The following is a 22085-nucleotide window of genomic DNA, read 5'->3' on the forward strand; positions in this document are numbered from 1 at the left end:
TCTTGGGTTTGAACCTTGTTCGTCCCAGGCCCTTTATGTGTGGAGTTTGTATGTTCTCCCCGTGTCTGGGTGGGTTCTCTCCAGGTGCTCCCACTTCTTCCAACCGTCCAGACATGCAGGTTAATTGGTGATTTTAAATTGCCCTTATTTGGCTTCAGCCCTACTGTACACAGGATAAGCGGTTGACAATGAATGAGACTAATCAATGACTCCGAAAGCCTAAAAATTCTCCTTGATTAGCTGTCACTTCTTTTTCTGCCTGATGGTGATGCTAAAGCAGCAGTCATCAGGTCATTAAAACAAGGCCCTCTGCTGTAACAATGTTTTATTTTAGTGTGAGGTCTATTTCAGTTTTCATTTAATGGAAGTATCTAACAAGTGCTTTATTGTAAAGGGTATCAAGCCAAGTAGGTTGAAAAGAACTGGTATAATCTTAATAATGATAAATGCCATCTTTTGTAGGAGGTGACTTGTTTGTCTACACCAATCAGCCACTTCCTCATAAAATCAGGCAATCAATACAAGCCATTCATTCACCTTTCCAGTACAAAAGATTAGCTAAGCTTATGACTCTCTTTATGGTAACAATACTATATCATTCGAGGAAATAGCATAATAAACACAACATTTGACCCCACAATAGATTAAAATAACAATGAAATTTATAGAAACATAGGCCAAGGGAAAAAGGTCACCATAAATGTAAATATGCCGTTAACTGATCCGTAACTTTAACACAGAATTCCAGAAACTCTGGAATACATAAACACTGACCAGGGAGGTTGCACATGTATTTCAAATGACAGATGATAAACAGATCTATAACATAACATGCGGAGAGATACTGGACATTGTATATTGTCTTTCATGTGACACAGGAAAGCCCATACAGAGTATGAGATTAAGCAGCGATATCTTTATGGTTTAAGGTAGTCACCCTGTGTAAACGCTCTATGTACAAATTACAACTGTGTTATATTAGCATGTTTTTTTTAGTGTAGCATCCCAGCATTTTATGAGTTTTTAGAGTTGTGCCCCATTCATGCAGATTCCAACTTAAAATCATCCTGGTAATTGTTTTTTTTATTAGGCCTCTTTAAAATCCTATTTGATTGCAGAGCACCGCAGCGCATTCGCGCAACACATCCTCTCACTCGTCCCTCGCTCTCTCCCTCTTCCTCATGAACACAGCTGCACAAATCTGTCCAACATAACGCTGTCAATGTCAGAGACCCAGCTTAAAAAAAGTTATTAGCAAGCATGTAAGGAGCATAGCTAATAAGGAGAGCTAAGTTAATGTTAGAATACAGCTGGGTTTTCAAGGCTAGCACGCTGTATATAGCTGGTAGTCAATATCTACTGCACGCGCACACGCCCCCACTCCCTGTCCCAGTGCGTCACATTTACACTGTCATTCTGTGGGAAACACAGCAGTATATATGTTTCTTTAGTATAAGAGAAGATGTTCCTTTATTAACCCCCCGTAGGGGAAATTCATGTTGGCACAGCAGCACAGAGGAATATAAAAGAAGAAGAAAATACGATACATGTAAAAATATACACATTGTACACACACTATAACAACAACAATAACAACTATTATGTACAATGTACACATTATATATATACACACACACACACACACACACTTAGGCCCCGTTTATGCAGGCACTTAGTTTATGTTGAAAAATTTATTTCTCAGCTAGGTAAATCTGGCAATGAAGTTAATTTGAGACAACACATGTCAGTACTTCCTTTAGAGCAGACATTGAAAGTTACTTAGGCCCCATTCATGCAGGCTCCAAGTATCATTTACAACGTTGTCCAAAGAGAGTTAGGCTTGGTACTTGCCATTTTCCATGTTCTAGGTCTGATAACTACAAAGAAAGTGTTGGCCACATACTGACATACACAGAAAAACACACTGTACACACACACACACACACACACACACACACAGAAATGACCACCTTTCCCTTAATCTCCATAAAAAGGATTAATTTTGTGAGTTTTCTGTGGACCACCTTACCTTCTTTAATTTGATCTGTCTCCCACCTTGCTATATGATTTAATGTAATTTTGCAGTACCACGCAGAAGCCATCTTTACCAGAACGTGGACATGGTTAGCTTCAACACACATGTCGAACATGTGGCTGTGCAGCTGTGGGAAGAGATTTTTCTCAAAACAATCAGAAAGAACCTGGGTGACAATGGCTGCTGTTGATCCCCTTCCCTGTGGAGCCTTTCCTTCATTGGTTTGTAGAAGCCGCTGAAAGCATCTTTCTGTAACTTGGCAAACTGCAGTGATACCCAGTGATGGTTTCTGTAGGCCACCTCTGTCCTTCAAAGCCAAGAATCGCTGCACCAAGTCATCTGTGGTCAGTGCTTGTGAGCAAGTCATGCAAGTAACCTTCTTTTTAATCTTTCTGACAATGAAGCCTGTGATGTAAGAGATTGCTGCTTCCTTGTCACCCTCGGGCACAAGCACTTAAACAGGCTCCATATCCAATCGGCGTGCGATGTTCACAGCCGCAGGTGTTGAGTCAAGGATGGGTGTGTTGTCACGAGGAAGACAGTTGCCGCTCAGAACTGCTCTACATTGGGGTTGTTATAACCTCCACGTGCTGACTGCAGAGAGAAACAACTGCAAGTGGTCCTGACTGAGTTTCTAGGTCAGGAGGTAGCAGCATGGAGCAGCTGGCTGCTCTACCAGGTCTTTATAGATGCCCATCTCACTTCTGTCACAAGCAATGAAACCATAGATGAGTGTCTTTTTGTGTGTGGAATGCACATGTACAAGTGTGTTGTCTCTTCCTTTCATTTTGAGCCCACGGAAAAGTGACTCTGTTTCTTCTAAAATACCCTAAAAACTCTTGCCTTTAGTCTCCTTGGCTCTTCAAACTCAGCCTTTTGCAAGCAACACATAGCTTATGCTCTACTTCACGAGCTTTCCTTTCAAGTGTTTTTGGAGACTCTGCAATATTGTAGCAATGATCACACAAAAAGCTAGGCAGCTGTTTGCTGACATGGTGTAAGAATGACCTGATGCTGAGTCATTTTCCACAGATATTTTTGTTGAACGCTGCTACCCAAATCAACATCGTCACACACATTCACCATCAGAGCAATGTCATCATGAACGACATCTTGAGCAACAAAGGCCTGTTCAGGTGTGTCTTCCACCATCATGACATTGCTCTGATTGGCAGCAAGACTGTTTGCACCCCTCCCATTCATAGTTTTCAGTCACGTGACATGCGCAGTGACCTGGAGGGCAAAACAACAGTCCAACACTGTGACTCCCCCTTAGAGACGCCGCAAAAGCAGTCAGATTTTATTTGGATCACCTTTCAACTTAAGAAAAGGAAAGATATGAACACAAACTGCAAGTGTTGGGCATATCTGATCTATATACCGTTATATACCACATTTCTACCGTTAAAAACCGCCAGCTCCCTGCTGCCGCTCGACTGCGGTAATGTTTACTTTTACCTTCTGGGGAATCCCTCACCTAACACAGCCCAGGCTTGTCTCTTCCTCGATAAGTAAATCCGAAAGCACAACAACCATCAAGCATTTTGGTAACGCAAAGAGTAACAAACCCAAAGTAACAGTGTATCACTTGCATATTGGTTGCCAGGCAGCGGAAAATAAAGTCTTTTTTGGCCTCCAAGGGAGCGTTTTCCTTGGAATATGACGTCACGTAAAAACTATGAATTGTCTACATGTGCAACCTCCTCTATACTATCTGTACTATTTACAGCAGAAATAATGATGCCACTTACCATCTCATTAGTACTTACCAAGCCTCCCTCCTTTTGGCTGTTCTTTGCCCTTTGAGAAAGAGAAAATGGTAGGCACACCAGTCGGTGTCCTTCAGGCAAGTCCTTCCCTAATAACAATTACAAGAAACATAAATTGCAGAGTAAATCACTTTTTATTCATAAAAGAGGTTTTTGTATTTGTGTTTGATTAATCTAATGACTAGTATAAATGTCCATCCACATTTTTTTCCACATTATTGCTATTAAAAGAAAATAATTGTTCCAAAGGCTATCATGCTGTGTACTGCTCTTGGGGAATAATTTTTCCCATGTTTTTCACAGAGAGAATTCTTTTAGCAATTGTCACTATCATAGGGTCTTTGCATTAAATGCACTGAAATGTGAGTTGGAAAAAAGTGGTCATGTTGCATGATTGGTAAAATCTTCATTTGGTTTTTGGCATCAGGAGAACACTGAACTTGGCTGGTGTGTCAGTAATTTCTCCTTAGCAGTGACCTAATCAAGTATTTAGTAATGTAATTTATATTAATATATGATGGTCAATACTTAATCACTTTAAACAATAAATTGCTCTTTGTAAAGTATGAAACAAGGTCTATGTACCCTGGAGTCAGTGGTGAAGTGATGACTCTCAAAGTGTTCACTGCACAGACGAGAGGTCTTGCTGAGAGTCCAGTTTTGACTTTTCAGATTGAGCATCCACTGATCTAGCCTGTTGAGATCACCTAGAGGAAAGCTGTACACAGACAAATAGACATATATGGGTCAGGTTACGTCCTTAAGAGGCATACAATACAATTCATTTATTTTAACTTTAAAAATAAGGTGGTGGACATTGCAGTCCTCATTGTGTTTCATTGCACTGTTTATTCTTGAGGCCTATTTAGTAAGTTCCTTCAAAGCCACAGAAATATCCAACTCCAGCTCAACCAAAAACATGTTGCAACATTTAGATTAATTTTATTTCTGGTACCATGCTGAAATATTATTTTGAAGTTACACACACCGTGTTGTAATTACTCACAATTCGACACTTTTTAACGTAGATTTCGATGTTTAGTGTATGATTTATTGTATAGTCTATGGTACTATTTCTGTAATTAAACAGCAAAAATGAGTACTGGACATGTAGCTGCCACTCAGGTACACACAGGATGACTAGAGAAGAAAATCTAAATAATTTTGAACTATTATTCTTACCGTGTCTGTGAACAAGAAGTTGGAAAAACTAGAGTAGATTATAAAAAACCTAAACTTGTTTAAAAAGGCTACTGGGGAGGAACTACATCCATTAGATCTGGGGAAAAGTCATCTACTTAGTGTTGATGCTCTAACCAGTAATTTTACATTCACAGCACAGCACCAAATCGTTTTCTGCCTCACATTCTAAACCTTATTAAGGCAAGGAAGACCCTGTCTCAGAATCATTAACGTTATAGATATGATCACATTTACCTTTTGTTTCTTAATTTCTAGGTTTTAACATTTATTTGTAGAAATTAACATAATCAATAGGCAAAATAAAAAAACCCTCCCTTCTGTATTACTAAGCATTTCATTTGTACATTAAAATCCAAAAAGGAACGTCTCCTCATTAGATTAAATTGGACTAGTTTGCATCCCTAATCTACTTTAATAACCTCAGCTTCTCCATGGTCCCCATAATTTCTATAATTTCTTTAACAACCAGTTTTTCAGACTGATCTTAAAACTAAAATATAATTTAACAATCAGGATATAATGTTACAATATGTGTACAGGACAGAGCTGTGCAGAAATTTAGTCTTAGCTTGTAAGTTATCTGATGTATTTAACACTGGAGGGGCAGGTAGTTATTAGTAATTAACATTAGATGCAGCTAATAAACATTACTTATATATATGTAATTTTAGCTAATGTTACATAGCAGCCATAAAAATCTTAGTTTTTCTGCTCAGCTTCTTGTGGTCAACCCAGGGTAGACGTTTGCCAGCGCTAACTAACTGCCTTCCTTTTTCCAGCAGGGAAACAACAGACAGACTTTTACTAATGGACACGCTGTATCCTACACTGTACAGTTACTGTCACCCTTATACATACATTATATATTGCCCATGACCTGGAAGTAACTTATTTCTTTATAGAATTTGTGAGAAAATGGCAATTGGCCGATTGACAGTGATGTTTTCCCGCTCGAAGAAAAATTTTGCTACAGCTTGCTAGGAAAAAGCTATCATAACTAACGTTACCACTTTCACTGACATTATAACATTACTCATTAAAATTCCAAGCTGAAATTATAATTAAAAGAGGCATCCAACTCCTATATATGGTCAGCATTGTCCTCAAGACCTACATTTAATTGTTCTTCAACTAACCAGCACATTATTGTTAACCTAGCTAAAGTTAGCTATATGTTAACGTTAGATGTGTTAGCTATGTTACCTAATGTTCAGTAAGACTATGCAAAACAACCTGCTTTAACTGTGAGCAAGCAAGCTAATAATAAATAAGCCAGCATGAAAAATATTTAAAACTAAACTTATCATAGATTTTGTGTTTTCCTCGATATCACTCTCTGCAGTTATGCCTCTTGTCTATCCTACGTTGACTGCTTGGGGGATACAGCTTCCAGGCTTCCAGGGCACAGAGTTTTGAGTCTTATGCTGCATTCAGGCAACCCTGGGATATGGAGATACTATTTTCCCGCCAGTACAATACAGTGGCAATAAAGAGCCACTAACTTCACTTTAAATCTGCAAGTATCCACACCGGTCTTAAGGTGGGCCATGTGCAAAAAGAAACCCAAAAGGATGTTTAAAAGCCTAAAACATACTGTTTTGCTCTTAACATCACCCTGTTAACTTCTATTTGTGTGACAAAACAGAATTACAACTCTAAATCAGAGGTCTGAGAAAGGTCACCCTTGCTAAATCGAAATATGAGTTCCAGACCAGAGCTGTTAAGTTGTTTTGTTCATAATAATGCAGCATAAAGTCAAGTGAGGAGTCAAAAAAATGTGTCAGTGTTGCTTGCTTGTCACACAATTTACTTGATGTTTTTTTTTCAATATGTCCAGGAGAAGGCAGGGTTTTTTTTTTAAATGTAATGACTTCTACCTTATGTAATGTAATCTACAGTTGTTTATATAGTGACGACAGGACACCAGTGTGCACGTTTGAAAAAAGTAATGTATTCTCTGAAGTGTGTTCTTTCATTAGGTGGAGCCATTTTCTTGTTTTGTTGGTGGATTGATGTAATGATTCTTCCATCTTTTGTAGTGTGAGGCTGAGCTGGCCTTCTTGCTGTTTGACTAGTAGGCCTAAATAAGACCTGAGTACAGCAGATAGGAAGATAAACATAGCCAGACAAAATTAAAGTACATAACATTACAGACAGTCAAAGATATCCCTAAATAGATTTGAAAATATAAATTAATATTATATCATTTGGTCTTTGCGAGTGCATTGTCCTAAATCTTCCATATGTGTGAAACTGTGTTGAAATCTAGAGACTATAAAGGGTGTGGCATTTTATTCACATTTTCATCCTCACCAAACTGTTCAGTGTGCCCTGGTTCAAAGAAGCATCTACATTTGATGTTTCTGCTCTCTTTTATTCAGGTTTTTCCTTGAATTTGTCTGTAAATTTTTCATGGTGATCCACCACGTAGATTTTGAGATAATGCATAGTGGTAGTGCTCGAGGGATGGGTCATCGGGTTACAAAACCAGGTTTCATCCTTTTAGTGGCATGAATATGTCTGCCAAAGTTTCATGGAAATGCAGACAAAAGATTTTGAGATATGTAAACTAGAAGTGTTGAAATAAGGGACAGATGAACCGACATAATCCTAAACCCACTTGCCAGTGTGGCAATTAATGCAGCTGACCAAAAATCAATATCATTTCAAAGCTGTGATTTCATCATTGAAAACCTTAAGAATTATCAATAGCATTTCAATGGTTTTCTTTTCAACATTGAACTAAGTGTTACTGGCCCCAGGCACACTCCTGTAAAACAGGAGGAGGATTGACGGTCTTGCCAGAATTTATTTAATAACTACAGTCATTTAAGACAATCAATAAAGCCTCTTTAGGACATCACTCATTTTCAATTAATTTACTAAATTACATGAAGTTAACAACGTGTATCTGTCAAAAAAACACAGATTTATACACAAATATGACAAATAATCCTCCTACCTCATTGGACTCATCAGAAGGGAATGTGAACCTCTCACATAAGTATTAACAGGGAATATAAACCTTTCCTATATTATCAGGGAATGTAAACCTTTCACATATTGACAGGATAAATAAACCGTTTATCACTAACTAGTTCTGTTCTAACTGACAGAACCATTGACGTTACCAAACGTTTATATTCCAGGCATGATAGTGACATTTTTAGCATTTAATTGATGTGGATGACCTCTAACCAACACAAAACAATTTTTTATAAACAAAATACAAATAAAACACTTTAAATGTAAAACCAAGGAAACGCCCGGGAGCTGTAAACATTACTAAAGGTGGACATTTACATTGACCAGGAAGCGGTAGCTAACGTTTATGTTTTACCATCATTCTTAACGGGCGTCCACATAGCCGAGTGTGGTAATCAAACTACACAGTGAATACCAAAAACAACTTAAACAGAAGAGATAATGATTTACTATGCTTATTTATCGGTTTTGTGATTTTGTGCAACTTACTGACCTGTAAAACAGGAGAAATTATAAACACAGGAAACTTGCTGCCGTTGGTCTTGACAGTCTTGGACTTTGTCGACTCACCATCAAATTTACATACACAGTGCTACATAAAAAAGATGATGTTAAATTAAACCAAAAAATGTGACCATACATTTTGTGTGCGTCACATAAGCTAATAATTATCAACATTGGTTCAATATTATTTAGCCTTGAAACCTCAACAAAAATGATGATTATAATTGAATTTAAACATTGAATCAATGTTTAAATTTTCAACCTCAACCAAAATGATGATTCCGATGGAATTTCAACATTGATTGGTGATTAGAAACAAGTCACCTCCTTTTTTGCAAGTTGGAAAGTGTACGGGAGTTTTATTTGCACTATAAAATAGCATAAAATACATAAAGTAAGTAATCAAATTTGTACAGTAGTTGAGTAGCTGTACTTAGTTACTTTCCACCACTGGTGAGAACAAGACAGTGACCTCTTCATTGCTCCCTTGCTACATGCTCATTAGCATTAACAAGGACAGCTATTAGTTTTTGTTTTGATCAGACTTAATAGTCTATCTATCTTAATATTGACTACATAGCCCTAATTTATTGTTTTCATGTTGTTGTTTTTTTACAAATGGAGTGTCAATCGGGATAAAAAGTTTAATTCTTATGATGTTTTGCAAAAATATATAGTTATTTAAATTATTTCAACTGAATTATTTAAAGACAGAATTATAAGCCACATGATGGACAACCAGTTAGTAGCGCTGCAATACAATCAAAAATCAAATGTAAATCAGAGCTATATACAATATTTTTTAAAATACTGAAGTAATACATCTGAGGGACTGAGAGATATTGTTACGAAGTGGATGATGTAAGTTATTGCAGTCTAGCAGCCTACCAATAGAGGGCTCCCGTGCTATTCCCATAGTGGAGATTAGTTGGATTCAGAGTGTAAACTGCATACCCAAGTCAAGAGGCTGTTCCCCCATGAGGGTGGTGTTGTAATGTAGATGTGTTATCTGCACTAAAGCCAGCTCAACTGAAAATAACATCTTTGCATCTGAAAACTGATATCTTAAGATAGCACAGATATTTTGAAACCTGCAAAAAGTTTGTGAATTGTCTTGCTGTTGTTTATTCACGTTAATTAATTCAACTGTTGTTTTAACTGTTCAAAACAATTGCACTTCACTACATGATGGTCTAAAAGACAGGAAGGCAACTCTAATAAGGAAAATTGTTGAATGTCTTTATTTCTGTATTCCTTTTTTTTTCTTGGCCTGAAAATGTTCAAACTTGAAGCCACTGAGTTAAAAAAAAAAACACATCATATCTTCCTTTGAAAAAATACCATATTTAACTTTTATAACAGTTAAAACTGCACTTCAGGTCCCCATATTCCTAGAAAAACATTGAGCGAATGGACTCTGTGACTTTGAAGTCGTTTCAGAACATGTTTTAGAACATATTGCCAAAAAATATAGATTTCTCGGTACATCATTGTCTTTTTTTCACAGCATGGCAACATTCAAAACACTCAAAAACAAAGAGAAGTAGCCTATATCTTAGTGTCAATTCTTCCTTTCTTTTTTATAACCACATCTCAGTATGACTCAACAGTACAGGAAGTGACAGTTACTAGAAGAACATTTATGCTTCCTCTCTGTACAAAATGTAGAAGTCCATGTTTTGTACACTGCAACACCAAATCTGGCATCAAACCGACACTCTTCAAATCCATTCATTACTTGGACTTTCTGACTGCATGGATTTTGGACATGTACCCTGAAGTTCCTGAATTACTGTTTTTTAGCCACACATAGCTTTAGATTAGAAGTGTGATCAGTGTGAAAGAAACATCCGTTTACAGAACTGAGTACTTCCTGCTACTTTGTATAAAGTGGTAGTCAGAACAACAAACACACGCCACACAGCAGCACCTGGGCCCTCGTCAGCTTTCCATCAGTGAGGTAAGACACGTGTTCTTCCAATGAATCAATATAAGATCTTAAAATCTGGTAGCTGAAGCTGATGTTGGGTGATAAAAAGAAGCATCTGATAAATCTGACTTCCTAGTTGATGCAAACTATATAGGGCTGCGGGTTTCTAAGGGAAGTGTCTAGTCTGTGTCTTGAATTTTCAGAAAATTATATACTGGATAGTGTTGTTTTTTTTAAAAGTGTGAACATTTCCTGTTTCTTCTATCAAGCAGTGCCGTTACAGTCAGCATGTTACTGCTACGAAGATGTTCTCAGGGAGAGGCTGAAATGAGCTGAACTCAGTTTTTAGCAGATTTGTATCCTCACATCCTACCCTCTGCTTCACCAGCAGCAAGGTAAGACACTGACAGGTGTCTCTAAAGACACATAAAAAAATATTCTGGTTAAATGTTGCTGGTTTGGGGATCTACTGGTTCCTTTTATGTAATGGTGTTGGATAACATTTATTTCCTGCTCTCTAAAAATGTTTTTCCCTTAAAGGAGGTTGATTTATCACATTTGTTTAATTTCTACCATAAATCCCTGTTGTATTCTTAACATTTCAAAAGTTACCGCAACAACATCTGATTTTTAACCCTTTGCTACAGTTTCAATGTTTCTCTTGTATAAATAAAATGTGGATTCTGTTTGTACGGACTGCGTGTAAGAAATGTTCAGAAAATGCTAGTTCTGTGCTTTGTCATGTGAAAATAGGTGCGGTGAAAGACGTGTGACTGTTTCATCATAAGATGTCGTGGCACATACATAACACATTGATTTTCCCCCTTGTGCGTGTGTGTCTTTAACTGTAGAAAAGATTTTGTAAATTTGAGTCTTTTCTGTCATTCCAGATCTTTTAAACAAACAATAATGCAACTCAGTATGAAGATATATCTGGCTCTGCTATGGGGAATATCTATCTGGTTTTCTATAGAGTCCATGAGTGCCTCCATCCCAGAAACCAGCAGCGTTAAATCAACTGCTGAACTCGACAGGACAACAAAGCAGGTGATCAGTCCACATGAAGCTCATGCTGAAACAGAGACGCAGCCAACTCACAAGCCAGCAGAAGTTAATGCTGCTGAAACAGCGCAGAAAACGTCGACAGCCACAGTGGGAAAGGAAGAGCCAAATGTCACTTACAGTAGTGACAGCCCAAATGACAGCACGGTTGATTTGGTTGCCATGAACACTGCGGCAGCAACAGCAAGCAGCTCGGGTCCAAGGTGGTTTCCAACCACCACAGCAGTGATCACAATTGCAAGTGAAGCACAACCTTCCCACAACACGATGATCTCAGAACCTGTAAAACCTACTGAGGAGAAGTTACATCAACGATCAAGCACCACTTCTACTGATATGACTGCTCCTGTGACAACTCCCGCGACAACTTCTGCAACAACTCCTGCCACAACTAATGCAACAACTCCTGCGACAACATCTGCAACAATTCCTGTGACAACTCCTGCAGCATCCTTAGCAACAGTGGCCACGTCTTTGCCGCAGTATACCTCCACCACTAAACCTGAAGTTACATCCACGTTATCTTCCACAACCTCTCCTGCTGATTCAACTCAGGCTCCAGTCTTCATCCAGAACCTCACCAGTCCATCAGCTTCTACCACGACCACAATGACAGCGAAGCCTACCTCTGACTCCACTTCTTTGCCAGTCACAGTGAGTGAGACATCCACCACCAGCACTGAGCTTTCATCGACACACCGGCCCGTTTCCGTGACGAGAAGCCACATCTCCACATCACAGTTTGCTGACACAGCAGGGTCGAGCTCTACCGCTGAGCTTCCCACAACCTCATTCTCAACCGATTCTGCCATCTCCACCACTGCCGCTATCTCCTCCAGTACTGCAGGAATCTTGGTCCCTCGGGTAACCAAGAGGCGGCCAATCCCAACAACCAAATCAACTTTGCCTACTACGTCAACACCTTGTGAAGTCCCAAAGAGTCCACCCAGCACTGAGGTCCAGCCCTGCTCCACCTGGAGCGTGAAGAAGCAGTGCCTCATCGCTATTGCCTCCCTGGCTGCGTTGGCCACCATCTTCATGGTTTCTACCATTGTCCTCTGTGCAAAGCTGTCAACAAGGAAGTACAAGGTCAAGAAACCTAAGCAGGCCACAGAGATGATGTGCATCTCGGCCCTGCTGCCTGAAAGGAATTGCACCTACACAAGACAACGCAGTCCAGTGACTAATGGGGTCCTGGTGATCCATGGTGGTGGAGACAGCGATGAGGATGTAGGAGACAACCTCACTCTGAGTAGCTTCCTTCCAGAAAATGACCGTTTTGTTTAGATGGAATTATTTTTATTGTCACGTACATGCTTTCATCAGACTTCGGACTGGACTGGTTTGTCTCATGTCAGTGATGTGAAAACAGTTGCTGATTGGATCAACTCATGCTTCCTCTTTTATGTTGGTGGTTTGGCTTCGCTGCACACCCTATTCCTGTGGAGGAAGAGACAGAGAAACCACAAAGAGTAACAGTGACTTTCATTTTCACATACCACTAATCGTATCTGGCATTTGGTGAGGTCATGTCGTCAAATGTGTATTTTAGGCGAGGGTTTTTGCATAATTTTACACTTGAGTCAGGAAGTCAAGATGAGTGTTCAAAGATTTTTTTGTGTCTGACATCCTGAACAGAGCACTGAAGGTATTTCACTTAGCGACGGGAGACAGGAAGGCTTGTTTTGTCAAAGGATTACTGTTCTTCACAGACACTGTTCAGTTTAGTGGTAGCAGTGAGGCTTAATCGCATGAATGCTGTCCACTGATCAATCAAAAGTCTGTTATGGCCCAATAATTATTGGTAAGAACTAAGTGACAGCAAGAAGGCTGTGGGTTTGAACGTTGTTAGCTTCTGTGTGCCCTATGATGGACTAGGTTAGCCCCCGCATCCCTGCAAAAGTGGGATGAGCAGGTATGGAAGATGGATGGATGAACTATGTGATTTGGGACTAACTTAATAGAAACAATTTAGTTAAAGTTAGTTATGTTAAGTTTACAAGCAGTTCCTGAAAGATAACTACTCCTTTTAAACCTAGGAAAAGATTATTTAAAAAAGAGTCTTAGTTAAACTTGTTTTATAGCATTTAATTAGAATTGCTTATTTGGCGGATTACCAGTTGAAAACATTGAGTGTTTTTGCCTATAATTACTGCCAACACCGTGTTAGGAAATTAAGATAAGGGATTACCAAAGTTTTACTTGCTTGTTCCTTCAAACAGACAGCTGTTCACTCTGGCATTTAAAATAAGAACATGAATTTGAATTTTGAATTTGAATTTATTTCAGGATAACCCCTAGAGATGTATCATCTCATTTTGGAGGGGGTCCTGCAACATGTATGTATGTACAGACACATAAGTTAACCACACAGTACATATACATAAACAAATTCAATACATAGACATATACACAAAACAATAACTCACGCACCTTACCCCCACATTTAACACAGCAAACAAAATAAAGTACATTGACAAAATAATCAGCAGAATGCATTGAACAACTAATAAGTCGTTTATCAATATGCCTTATGACAAATGTAACAAAGTCACATCTCTCATGGAAAAGTCAAATAAAGTAATAATAATAATAATAAAGTAAAATCAAGATAAAGAAAGTCATGATTATGTACATATTACTGTATATTTTCCACATAAACCTTTTATATGTAATACCATTTGTACCCCTAATACCAAGAATATATAGTTTTAAGAAAAGAAAAAAAGTGATGATTTGAATAAACCAAACATGGTAACAGATCTCAAGAAAAGAGAAAGGTTATTCACGTCTGAAGGGGCCTTATACTGAAATGCTCTCCTACCAGCCACAGAAAATAACCTTGGTACCATAAAAAATGTTGGACGTTGGAGGTGTCTAAGTGAGTATGTTGAGCAATAATGAATTAAATACTGTTTAAGGTATGCAGGACAATTGGTATAAACAAATTTAAAGATAAACAGAATCCATTGGTATTCCCTATGTGGTTTAGGTTGCAACCATTTAGTGAGTCATTCATAAAACAATGATGGACAGTTCAAAATAAATCTGCAATGGGAATTGAATACAGCATTAAGGGGTCTAAGATTAGACTCTGAGGTATTAGGGTAAACTATGTCTGCATAATCAATGATTGGTATTACCAGTTGAGAAATAAAAAAATTTCCAACTTGAGTTGAAAAACAATTGATCGATCTGTAGAGAGTGCCAAGACAGCCATGTACTTTCCTAATGATATTGTCAATGTGTATCTTGAAGGTGAGGTTGGGGTCCAACCAGGGGCCCAAATATTTAAATTCTCACATTCTGCATAAGGGACCTGTTTAAAACTTTATTTCAAAACACGAAGCACATTGGCGATTTTGTATTGTGGAAAACACCATACAGGACAGTTTATTACTGAACAGCCACTGTTGTACTTTATCAAAGTCAGATGTTCTGAGTAATTTCAGATAAACATTGTGGTGTTCAGACAGTGAAACCAATCAAGACAACAGGGTTCTGTTTCTTGTATTAAAAGCAGACTTTTTGTTTCATGTCCTTGTGTGTCTCTAAATGGTTAATAGTCATAATAAAATTAAGCACTCTGTGGACTAAGTCAGTTCCCTTATTTATGAAAGGCTTTATAAAAGGCTTTTCTTTTTACCCTGGACAGGATTTCATATTGACTTCCCTTCCTGCGAAAAGAAAACAGAGCCCTGAATGCTTATTAGGGCCTTTTTTTACATTCAGCAATGTGCCTCTGAAACAGACACCGGTGACTATCAACAGAGCTGAGACAAATGTAAACCTGGACGATGCAGAACCGCATCTCATGCTCGCTATGACCATATAAAGTTAGACTTGTCTTGACTGATCACAAACACAGTAGACTTGCCAAAAATGCATTCGCTAACACACTCACAGTGACTTGTAGGCTCACTTATACGCAGTCACACTCGCTCCCTAAAGTGGTTATATACACGGTGTGAGTTTAATTGCTTGCCTCTGGAGAAAAATCCCCCCTCTCCTGGCTGTTACGGGTGTTTTGTCCACACAGGAAGCCTTAACCTCTTCCTGCATTAGCTGGTCACTCTTACAAGCTGCTCTCTGAGTCTTTCTGCCCCAGCAGGGCTGCTGTTGGTCATCAGTGTCAGACACTGAGGTTACAGGAGAGGCCAGACAGTCAATCAGAGGCTGCTTCAGCAGAAAACATGGAGACATATTTTAAAAGAGAACATAGTAACGTTGCTGATGATGATGTTTCAGGGTTGGTTCGTGGTGTTTTTATCATCTTAAGTCTTTTTTTCCCATCCTGCCAGTGTTGTCTTGGCCTTGCACATCCAGTTAGCCACACAGGAGAGTGAAGGAGAAGTCCCTGCCCCCACAGCACTTTACAAACTCCTACCTAACAAGAACAATCTGTGTGCAGGCCTGAGAGCTCATACTCTCAGGAAAACTGAAGGGGGAGGAGAACGGTGGAGAGGCAGAAGGAGGGATTTGTCCTCACGGTTAACAACCAGCATCTCATTTTTTTGCGCTATCCAGACAAACCTCCACTCTGAAATCTGAAACTGCAAAAGTGGCGTGGCTCACCAAGCATTTGCCACTCTTTTCTGTATGCTCTCTCTCTTTCACTTCACTTTTTCCAGAGTGGTTTCACCCATCCTCCAGCACAGGCAATTCCAGCAGAGACGATTCTTCTTCCCCAAGTGGACGGTAAGTAAAACGTTTTTACATTTCATGTAGTTTTTACTCAAATTGGGTTTTTTTTGTTGAATGTTGCACAGTCAAGAAACTTGGGGGGTTCTTGACATCATGTGAGCTCACATGTCAACCTGAAGTGGGTGATGTGACAGCATCATGATGCCCTCAGAGCAGCATTGAGCCTCAGGAAGTAAGCATATTTCTATTAAAAGTTAGAGACAACCTTTTGTGAACAAAGACAGAATCTAGGTCACAATTTGTTCCATTTGTGTCATTTTAATAACCGTGTATATGATCACCTTAAGTGTGTATGTTTAGATGTCTGATTGCATAAGCATGTGTGGCCATGTATATTTGGTCTGGGGTAAGTGTGTGATTAATTCTGAAAAAGAAAAAAAAACTCAAACAAACAAAACCCCCGCTTTTTCCAGATGAGAGCAGAGTTTCATGCGGCCCAGCTTGCATACAGATGGAGCAAAATAAAGATATGGTTAGATATAAGTGTGGGAGCTGCTGCCAGTTGACACACAGACCGAGCAGAGAGCTGATTGTGTTCCAACTAAATGACTATAGCAAACTAAAGCAGTGTTTAAAGGGTTGGTTCACCCACTTTTTAAAAAACAAACAAAACATACGTACTATGCTTTTACTTTAACATTTTTAACTTTTAAATATTGGGTTTCTGCTACTATATATCATGTGTGTTCAGTACATCCATTTCATCTGAATGAGTAAAATGTTTAGGCCAAGCTGGAATAAAGTCAGTGTATTTAACTTTTTCGGACAATTAGCAAAGAGTAATGACTGGTGAAATTTTTGTTTTGGTACAATCAAGTGAACTTATACTATATACAAAACTATCATACCTAGGAACTGCTCATTGCAATACAAATAGCATTTAATATGCAGAAACTGTGCTGTGGATATATTACTGAAATATGTACAGTATACAATATTGGAGGTTTGATGCAGTTTGCATGGATGTTTTCACTCAATGAATCCTTGCTTCTAAACACAATTGTGTACTAGGCCCAGTATGTATTACCACTACAAGTTACAGAACTAAGCAACTGCTTTGCCGAAACCAGAAGGAAACAACAATTTCTGCTGTTCTGAAGGTTTTCCAGAATCCTCCAAGAGTCTTGTGTTGCAAAAAAGTCCTGCGCGAAATCATACCTGTTTCGAGTTTTGACTATATTACCATAAAACTTAAATTAATGGCCCAGGCTTTTATTTGCTTAAATCACTGGACTCACCCTGCCTATATTTGGGACAGTCATCTATGTTGGACAGGTCTTTAATTCCTTTACCATCCCAGTAAATTGGAATGAATTATACTTTGCTCATTGTTTCCGTAAAATGAACTAAATGACTGAATTGTGGAGAAACTAACTGATTTAACGATGTGTAGCATCTCCATATAACAACACTTACGACCTAAGCAGCTCAGAACTAGCTCAAGCAGGTGACCCAGTGGACTTTATTTTATACATCCAGAGAACTTCTATAAAAGCCAGACCACGCTTCTAATTGAGACCTGCGTTTATGTGTCAAAACGTGTAGCCACACCAGGCCTGTAAAAGGGACAGGCTTCTAATTGGTACAAGGCTTTTTATTGAAGTTTTACGGTAAGTTTTGTAAAAGTGTTTTGAGTGGTTAGAAGGCTAGAAAGGCACTATACAAGTACAGACCGTTTACCAAATATAAAAATATCAATGTAGACAAATCTAACTGATAATTTAAAAAAAACTATTTATAGTTTTGTTCATTGTACAAATTGAGCATGGACACATGTCATACCATCCTCAGCAGATGGTTAAAAGAGTCCTTGAGGATTCTGGAAATACCTTCAGAACGGCGGTAAGTGTTGTTCAAGGACCGTCTGTGTTTTTCAAAGATCACCAGGTATTTCTTCTTCAGAAAAACAGATACTTTACCGCTCTTCACATATGGTACTGACATTTTAGTTACTGATGTTTACTGCTGTTTACAGATCCAGAGGGGAAACAATGCTCCCGATGGCCCTTCATCAGATTGGTCTTTGTGTGGTGTTGTGCATCGGCAGCAGATTGGCCACACCTCTACCTCTTTACAGTTATGTAGAGGGAAGTACAGACGAGGAAGAACTCATTAACTTAACATCCTTTCTGCCCTCCAACACCTGGTCCTCTGAGTACCAAACCACACCGGCTGACTCCATCCATGTGGAAACGGACTTTCTGAGTCAACTTGTGAACTTTCTGGAGGAGAACATGCTCCTTATCCTTGTTTCGGCCACTTTCATCCTTCTTGTCTTCCTTATTATCTGTGGGGCAATTTTCATGAGCCGCAGGCGCAAAGTCAATGCCTACTACCCTTCCTCCTTCCCCTCAAAAATGTATGTGGACCACAGTGACAAAACAGGAGGTACTAAACCCTTTAATGAAGTGCCAGAAAAACCCGCTCCTGAGCAGGAAAGTGAGTCAGTGGACTCTCACAAGCAGCTCCAGGCAGACATTATGAGGGCTGCCAAGAGCCTGCGCACACCAAATAAATGTGCTGATGCTGCAGACGGAAGCGACCCCAGTCAGAAAGTAGCAGACCAGTGTCCCGAGGACAGCTCTAAACCAGATTGCAGCAACCTGGACCAGCAGCTTCCAACTCTCCCTGAGGAAAAGGAGCTGTGTGAGCTTTCTGACAGCGAAGCAGCAGGCAGCCTTGTGCTGAATCCTCCAGAGCAGGCTCTTCCAGAGGAAGATGATTCACAGGAGCCTTCGACTGGCAAGAGTCTGCGGCCCTCCTCTCTGCATATTCACAATGACTCTGCCACACTTCAGCTGATCGCAGGAGCAAAAACTGCCTTCTAACTACTCTGAACTATGTAACCTGAATATATTATAACGCTTTGAATCCACAAATGGCAATTTGTCCAGTGAACCTTTTCAAAAATGTCCACAAGTTTATAAAAGGGAAATTACAAGTACAATTATAGTCTGAGGTGTTTTTTCTGATGTAATGTTTTTATTCAGTGCAGGGAAGATACATATTGCTGCTTTGCTCTGACTGGATGTATCATTAATGCCATATTATAAACACATCATTAACATCAAAGCACATTTCTTTTTATGGGGAGTTCTACAATTTCATTTATTTTGTGTCTAATTCCTTAAACTTTCCAGCATAGGGGCCAATGCAGTGAACTTTGTGTGGTATGGTCCCAAAACAGAGTATTGACATTGTATAGATCAGTATCTGAATATTTAAAAATTAGATAACTTTTGATTTACATGCAAGCGCAGTAAAATTCAGGTCAACAGCAAACTTCAGTTACAGTTCTTTTTTCTAAGCAGACATTTTAATGTTATAACAGAAAGTGCACATGTGTAATTAATAGCATCGATGGTGTGCATGTAGATTACTGAAATGCTTTACATGGACACTGAGCCATCATTAATTACACGTGTACATCAAAATATCTGACGTTAAAAAGATTACTATTCAGGCTACTCAAAGTAATAAATTACACTCCAAATAAGGTTTGATTCTGGATACTTTTATTTCATACTGTCAAGTAAGCATTACTAAATAATTATAAATTACACTTCAAACCAGTGGACCCTTTCATTGTTTCAAGCCACTTCATTGCATATCAAAAAGGTCAGTTCTTCGGGATGCAGACAGGATAAAGCCAAAAGCTTTAATCAATGTCTCCATCCCGCCATTCAAAATAAACACTTCTTATGCATTAAATCTGAAAATATAACACAATCTCAAAAATAAGGCTCAACTTTGTACCAACCACTCAAACAGTGTTTACATTGTGCGTTTACATGACAGGCTAAATGATACAGTATACGGGGTTAGAGGACCACAGACTAGTACAGAGAACCTGGTGTAACACTGCTACAGAGGGTTGACAGTGTGTTTGTCAACAACATATTAGGTGTGCCTCATCAATACTGCAGGAAAGTGAGGGGTTGATGCTGGATTATTACTTCTCTTCTTGGCAGCATGAAGCAAGCAGTGGTGCCCAGCTCAGAGTTAAGAGTGCTCTGGTTAATTAGCGGCCCTGAGTGCCTCCTGCTGGTCGTCCTGTTGCTTGAGACGATAGTCAGCCAGTGCAGCTTTGATAGCATCCTCTGCAAGCACTAAGGAGAAACAATTACAGGTTAAATATATATAGATGTGTGGGGCAGTTTGGAAAAGAAGAACATCATTAGAAAAATTCACTGAAAACTTACTAGAGCAGTGAAGTTTGACTGGTGGAAGACTGAGCTCTTTGGCAATGTCAGTGTTTTTTATCATCAGAGCTTCGTCCACCTGGAAAGAAAAGCGCAAAGCTCCAGTAACCACAAAAACCATTCCAGTCAATCATAAGAAATGAGCAGAGCAGAATAAATAAGAACATGAAAAGCAATGCATAACCCACTCCAAGATGTTTGTAATGTGTTCACTCACAGATTTGCCTTTCACCCACTCAGTAGCCAAAGAGCTGGAGGCGATAGCGGAGCCACAGCCAAATGTTTTGAACCTGGCATCCACAATCTTCCCCTGGTCATCCACCTCAATCTGTCAAAACAAGAGTTTTCTGAATTTTACTCAAATGCCGACAGGGGAAATGACTCTTACATCATTTTATAAGTCTTTGATAATAATCCAATTCTTAAAAACTACCAGTGGCCATTTCATTTTCATCCAGTGCTTCAAAATAACTGCTCCAGCTATTGTTCAAGTATAACAGCACGCTGTGTTTTCTCTAAAAACTACCAGCATAAGTGCTTTATAGGAATAAAGTGAATAATTTAAGACTTAGCACCATCTACATGGTAAAACAAGAATGTAATGTATCAGTGCTCCGTGCGCGGTTGTTCCAAGTACTTTTAACTGTGTTAATATAATTCAGTCTTAATGGCTCTGTGTGAATACAGAAGGGTGTAATCCATCCCTGCTTAGTGATAAACATACCTGCAGCTTCATTACATCTCCACAGGCTGGAGCGCCTACCAAGCCAGTCCCAACATTCTTGGACTGTTTGTCCAAGGATCCCACATTTCTTGGGTTCTCATAATGATCCACCACCTTCAGACAAAAAAGAAAGGAAACACTGTCTCAAAACAATAGTAATGCGTCAAAGTGAGTTTTAGCGAATTGTTAAGTGTTTCCACAAAACTGAAATAAATGTGATGGAGTAAAACAACAGAGACATCCAGGTAGTTTTTTGCATTCTAGTACAATGAGAAAAATAAAGTCTAGAAGTCTTGAACATCATGGTTAAACAACTACAAGTTTTCACCATTACATAAGGGACATTGAAATAAACAGATTAGGACCGGATTTCATTGTCAGCTATAGCAACTCCTGCATCCTGCCCTCCTCCCCCTAGTTTCTGCTGAGTCATTCTGACAAAAACAATATGAAGTGGCTGGCTTTGTACGTAGAATAAAATAAGTTAAAATCTATTTTATTACAGAAACGTTTCAGAGTACATCTTCAAGGGAAAGCAGGTAACTTTTTTTTTTGCCAGATAGGATGTCAGATTTAAGGCCAGGCTCACGAGATAATAGCCTGTAGTAATAGTAAGTCACAGCCCCCACCCAAAAAAGTAAATTCAGTTTTAAGTCATTCAAACTTTAAGACCATTTCTGTTGGTTAAACCAACTTAACCTGAATCTTTGATTCAGACTGCCACAGCCCTGTATCTCCGTGTTGCACCAGGTCACAATGCAACTACAGCTTAACATCTGAATAGGCCTGTTGTGTAAAGATGCTGCATCCTCATGAAGAAACTATTCTTCCACAGGTATGACAGAACATTAACAGGTTTCTAGCACACTGTGCTCTTCACCACGCTTAAGTCTTATTAATCGGATGTGATTCAAGTATTAAAGCTGTGGCAATGTCTAGCTAGGGGGGGGGGGGGGGGGGGGGTAGT

At 39.0% G+C, this 22085-nt stretch overlaps 2 protein-coding genes and 2 long non-coding RNA genes across 6 annotated transcripts in view; 1 reads left to right on the forward strand and 3 right to left on the reverse strand.

The window, feature by feature from the left end:
- Window positions 1-1645: 1645 nt before the first annotated feature.
- LOC123982183 lies at window positions 1646-4513 on the reverse strand. The gene is made up of 3 exons (XR_006827916.1): window positions 4390-4513; window positions 3805-3893; window positions 1646-2739 (listed from the first exon to the last, which is right to left on the reverse strand). It is a non-coding gene; the product is annotated as an uncharacterized LOC123982183 (long non-coding RNA).
- A 2425-nt stretch (window positions 4514-6938) lies between these two features.
- On the reverse strand, window positions 6939-8058 carry LOC123982184. Its single transcript, XR_006827917.1, has 2 exons — window positions 7970-8058; window positions 6939-7098 (listed from the first exon to the last, which is right to left on the reverse strand). It is a non-coding gene; the product is annotated as an uncharacterized LOC123982184 (long non-coding RNA).
- A 2119-nt stretch (window positions 8059-10177) lies between these two features.
- On the forward strand, window positions 10178-19139 carry tmem119b (transmembrane protein 119b). Of its 3 annotated transcripts, none has more exons than XR_006827796.1 (4): window positions 10178-10456; window positions 10696-10821; window positions 11317-14369; window positions 16120-16189. XR_006827796.1 is itself a non-coding variant. In XM_046066577.1 (3 exons), exon 3 carries the CDS (start codon window positions 18184-18186, stop codon window positions 19018-19020), a length of 837 nt encoding a protein of 278 aa, XP_045922533.1. In that variant the 5' UTR covers window positions 12808-14369; window positions 16120-16186; window positions 18168-18183; the 3' UTR covers window positions 19021-19139. The 3 variants fall into 3 exon arrangements, 1 of the variants encoding a protein (XP_045922533.1); XR_006827797.1 differs by having other exon boundaries at window positions 10699-10821; XM_046066577.1 differs by lacking the exons at window positions 10178-10456; window positions 10696-10821 and adding an exon at window positions 18168-19139 and having other exon boundaries at window positions 12808-14369; window positions 16120-16186.
- A 551-nt stretch (window positions 19140-19690) lies between these two features.
- Window positions 19691-22085, reverse strand: part of iscub (iron-sulfur cluster assembly enzyme b) — a 2958-nt gene continuing 563 nt past the window's right edge. Inside the window, exons 2-5 of the mRNA XM_046066590.1 lie at window positions 21119-21232; window positions 20612-20722; window positions 20395-20473; window positions 19691-20301 (exon numbers count right to left, since the gene is read on the reverse strand). Of these exons, the coding sequence (XP_045922546.1) occupies window positions 20210-20301; window positions 20395-20473; window positions 20612-20722; window positions 21119-21232 (396 nt within the window). The 3' untranslated portion in view covers window positions 19691-20209. The remainder of the gene's footprint in view (window positions 20302-20394; window positions 20474-20611; window positions 20723-21118; window positions 21233-22085) is intronic.

Source organism: Micropterus dolomieu, linkage group LG13 (genome assembly GCF_021292245.1).
Source record: "Micropterus dolomieu isolate WLL.071019.BEF.003 ecotype Adirondacks linkage group LG13, ASM2129224v1, whole genome shotgun sequence".
NCBI classification, from domain to species: Eukaryota; Metazoa; Chordata; class Actinopteri; order Centrarchiformes; family Centrarchidae; genus Micropterus; species Micropterus dolomieu.

Coding starts and splice junctions, on each gene's coding strand:
- tmem119b (XM_046066577.1), top strand. CDS start 18,184: ATGCTCCCGATGGCCCTTCATCAGATTGGTCTTTGTGTGGTGTTGTGC.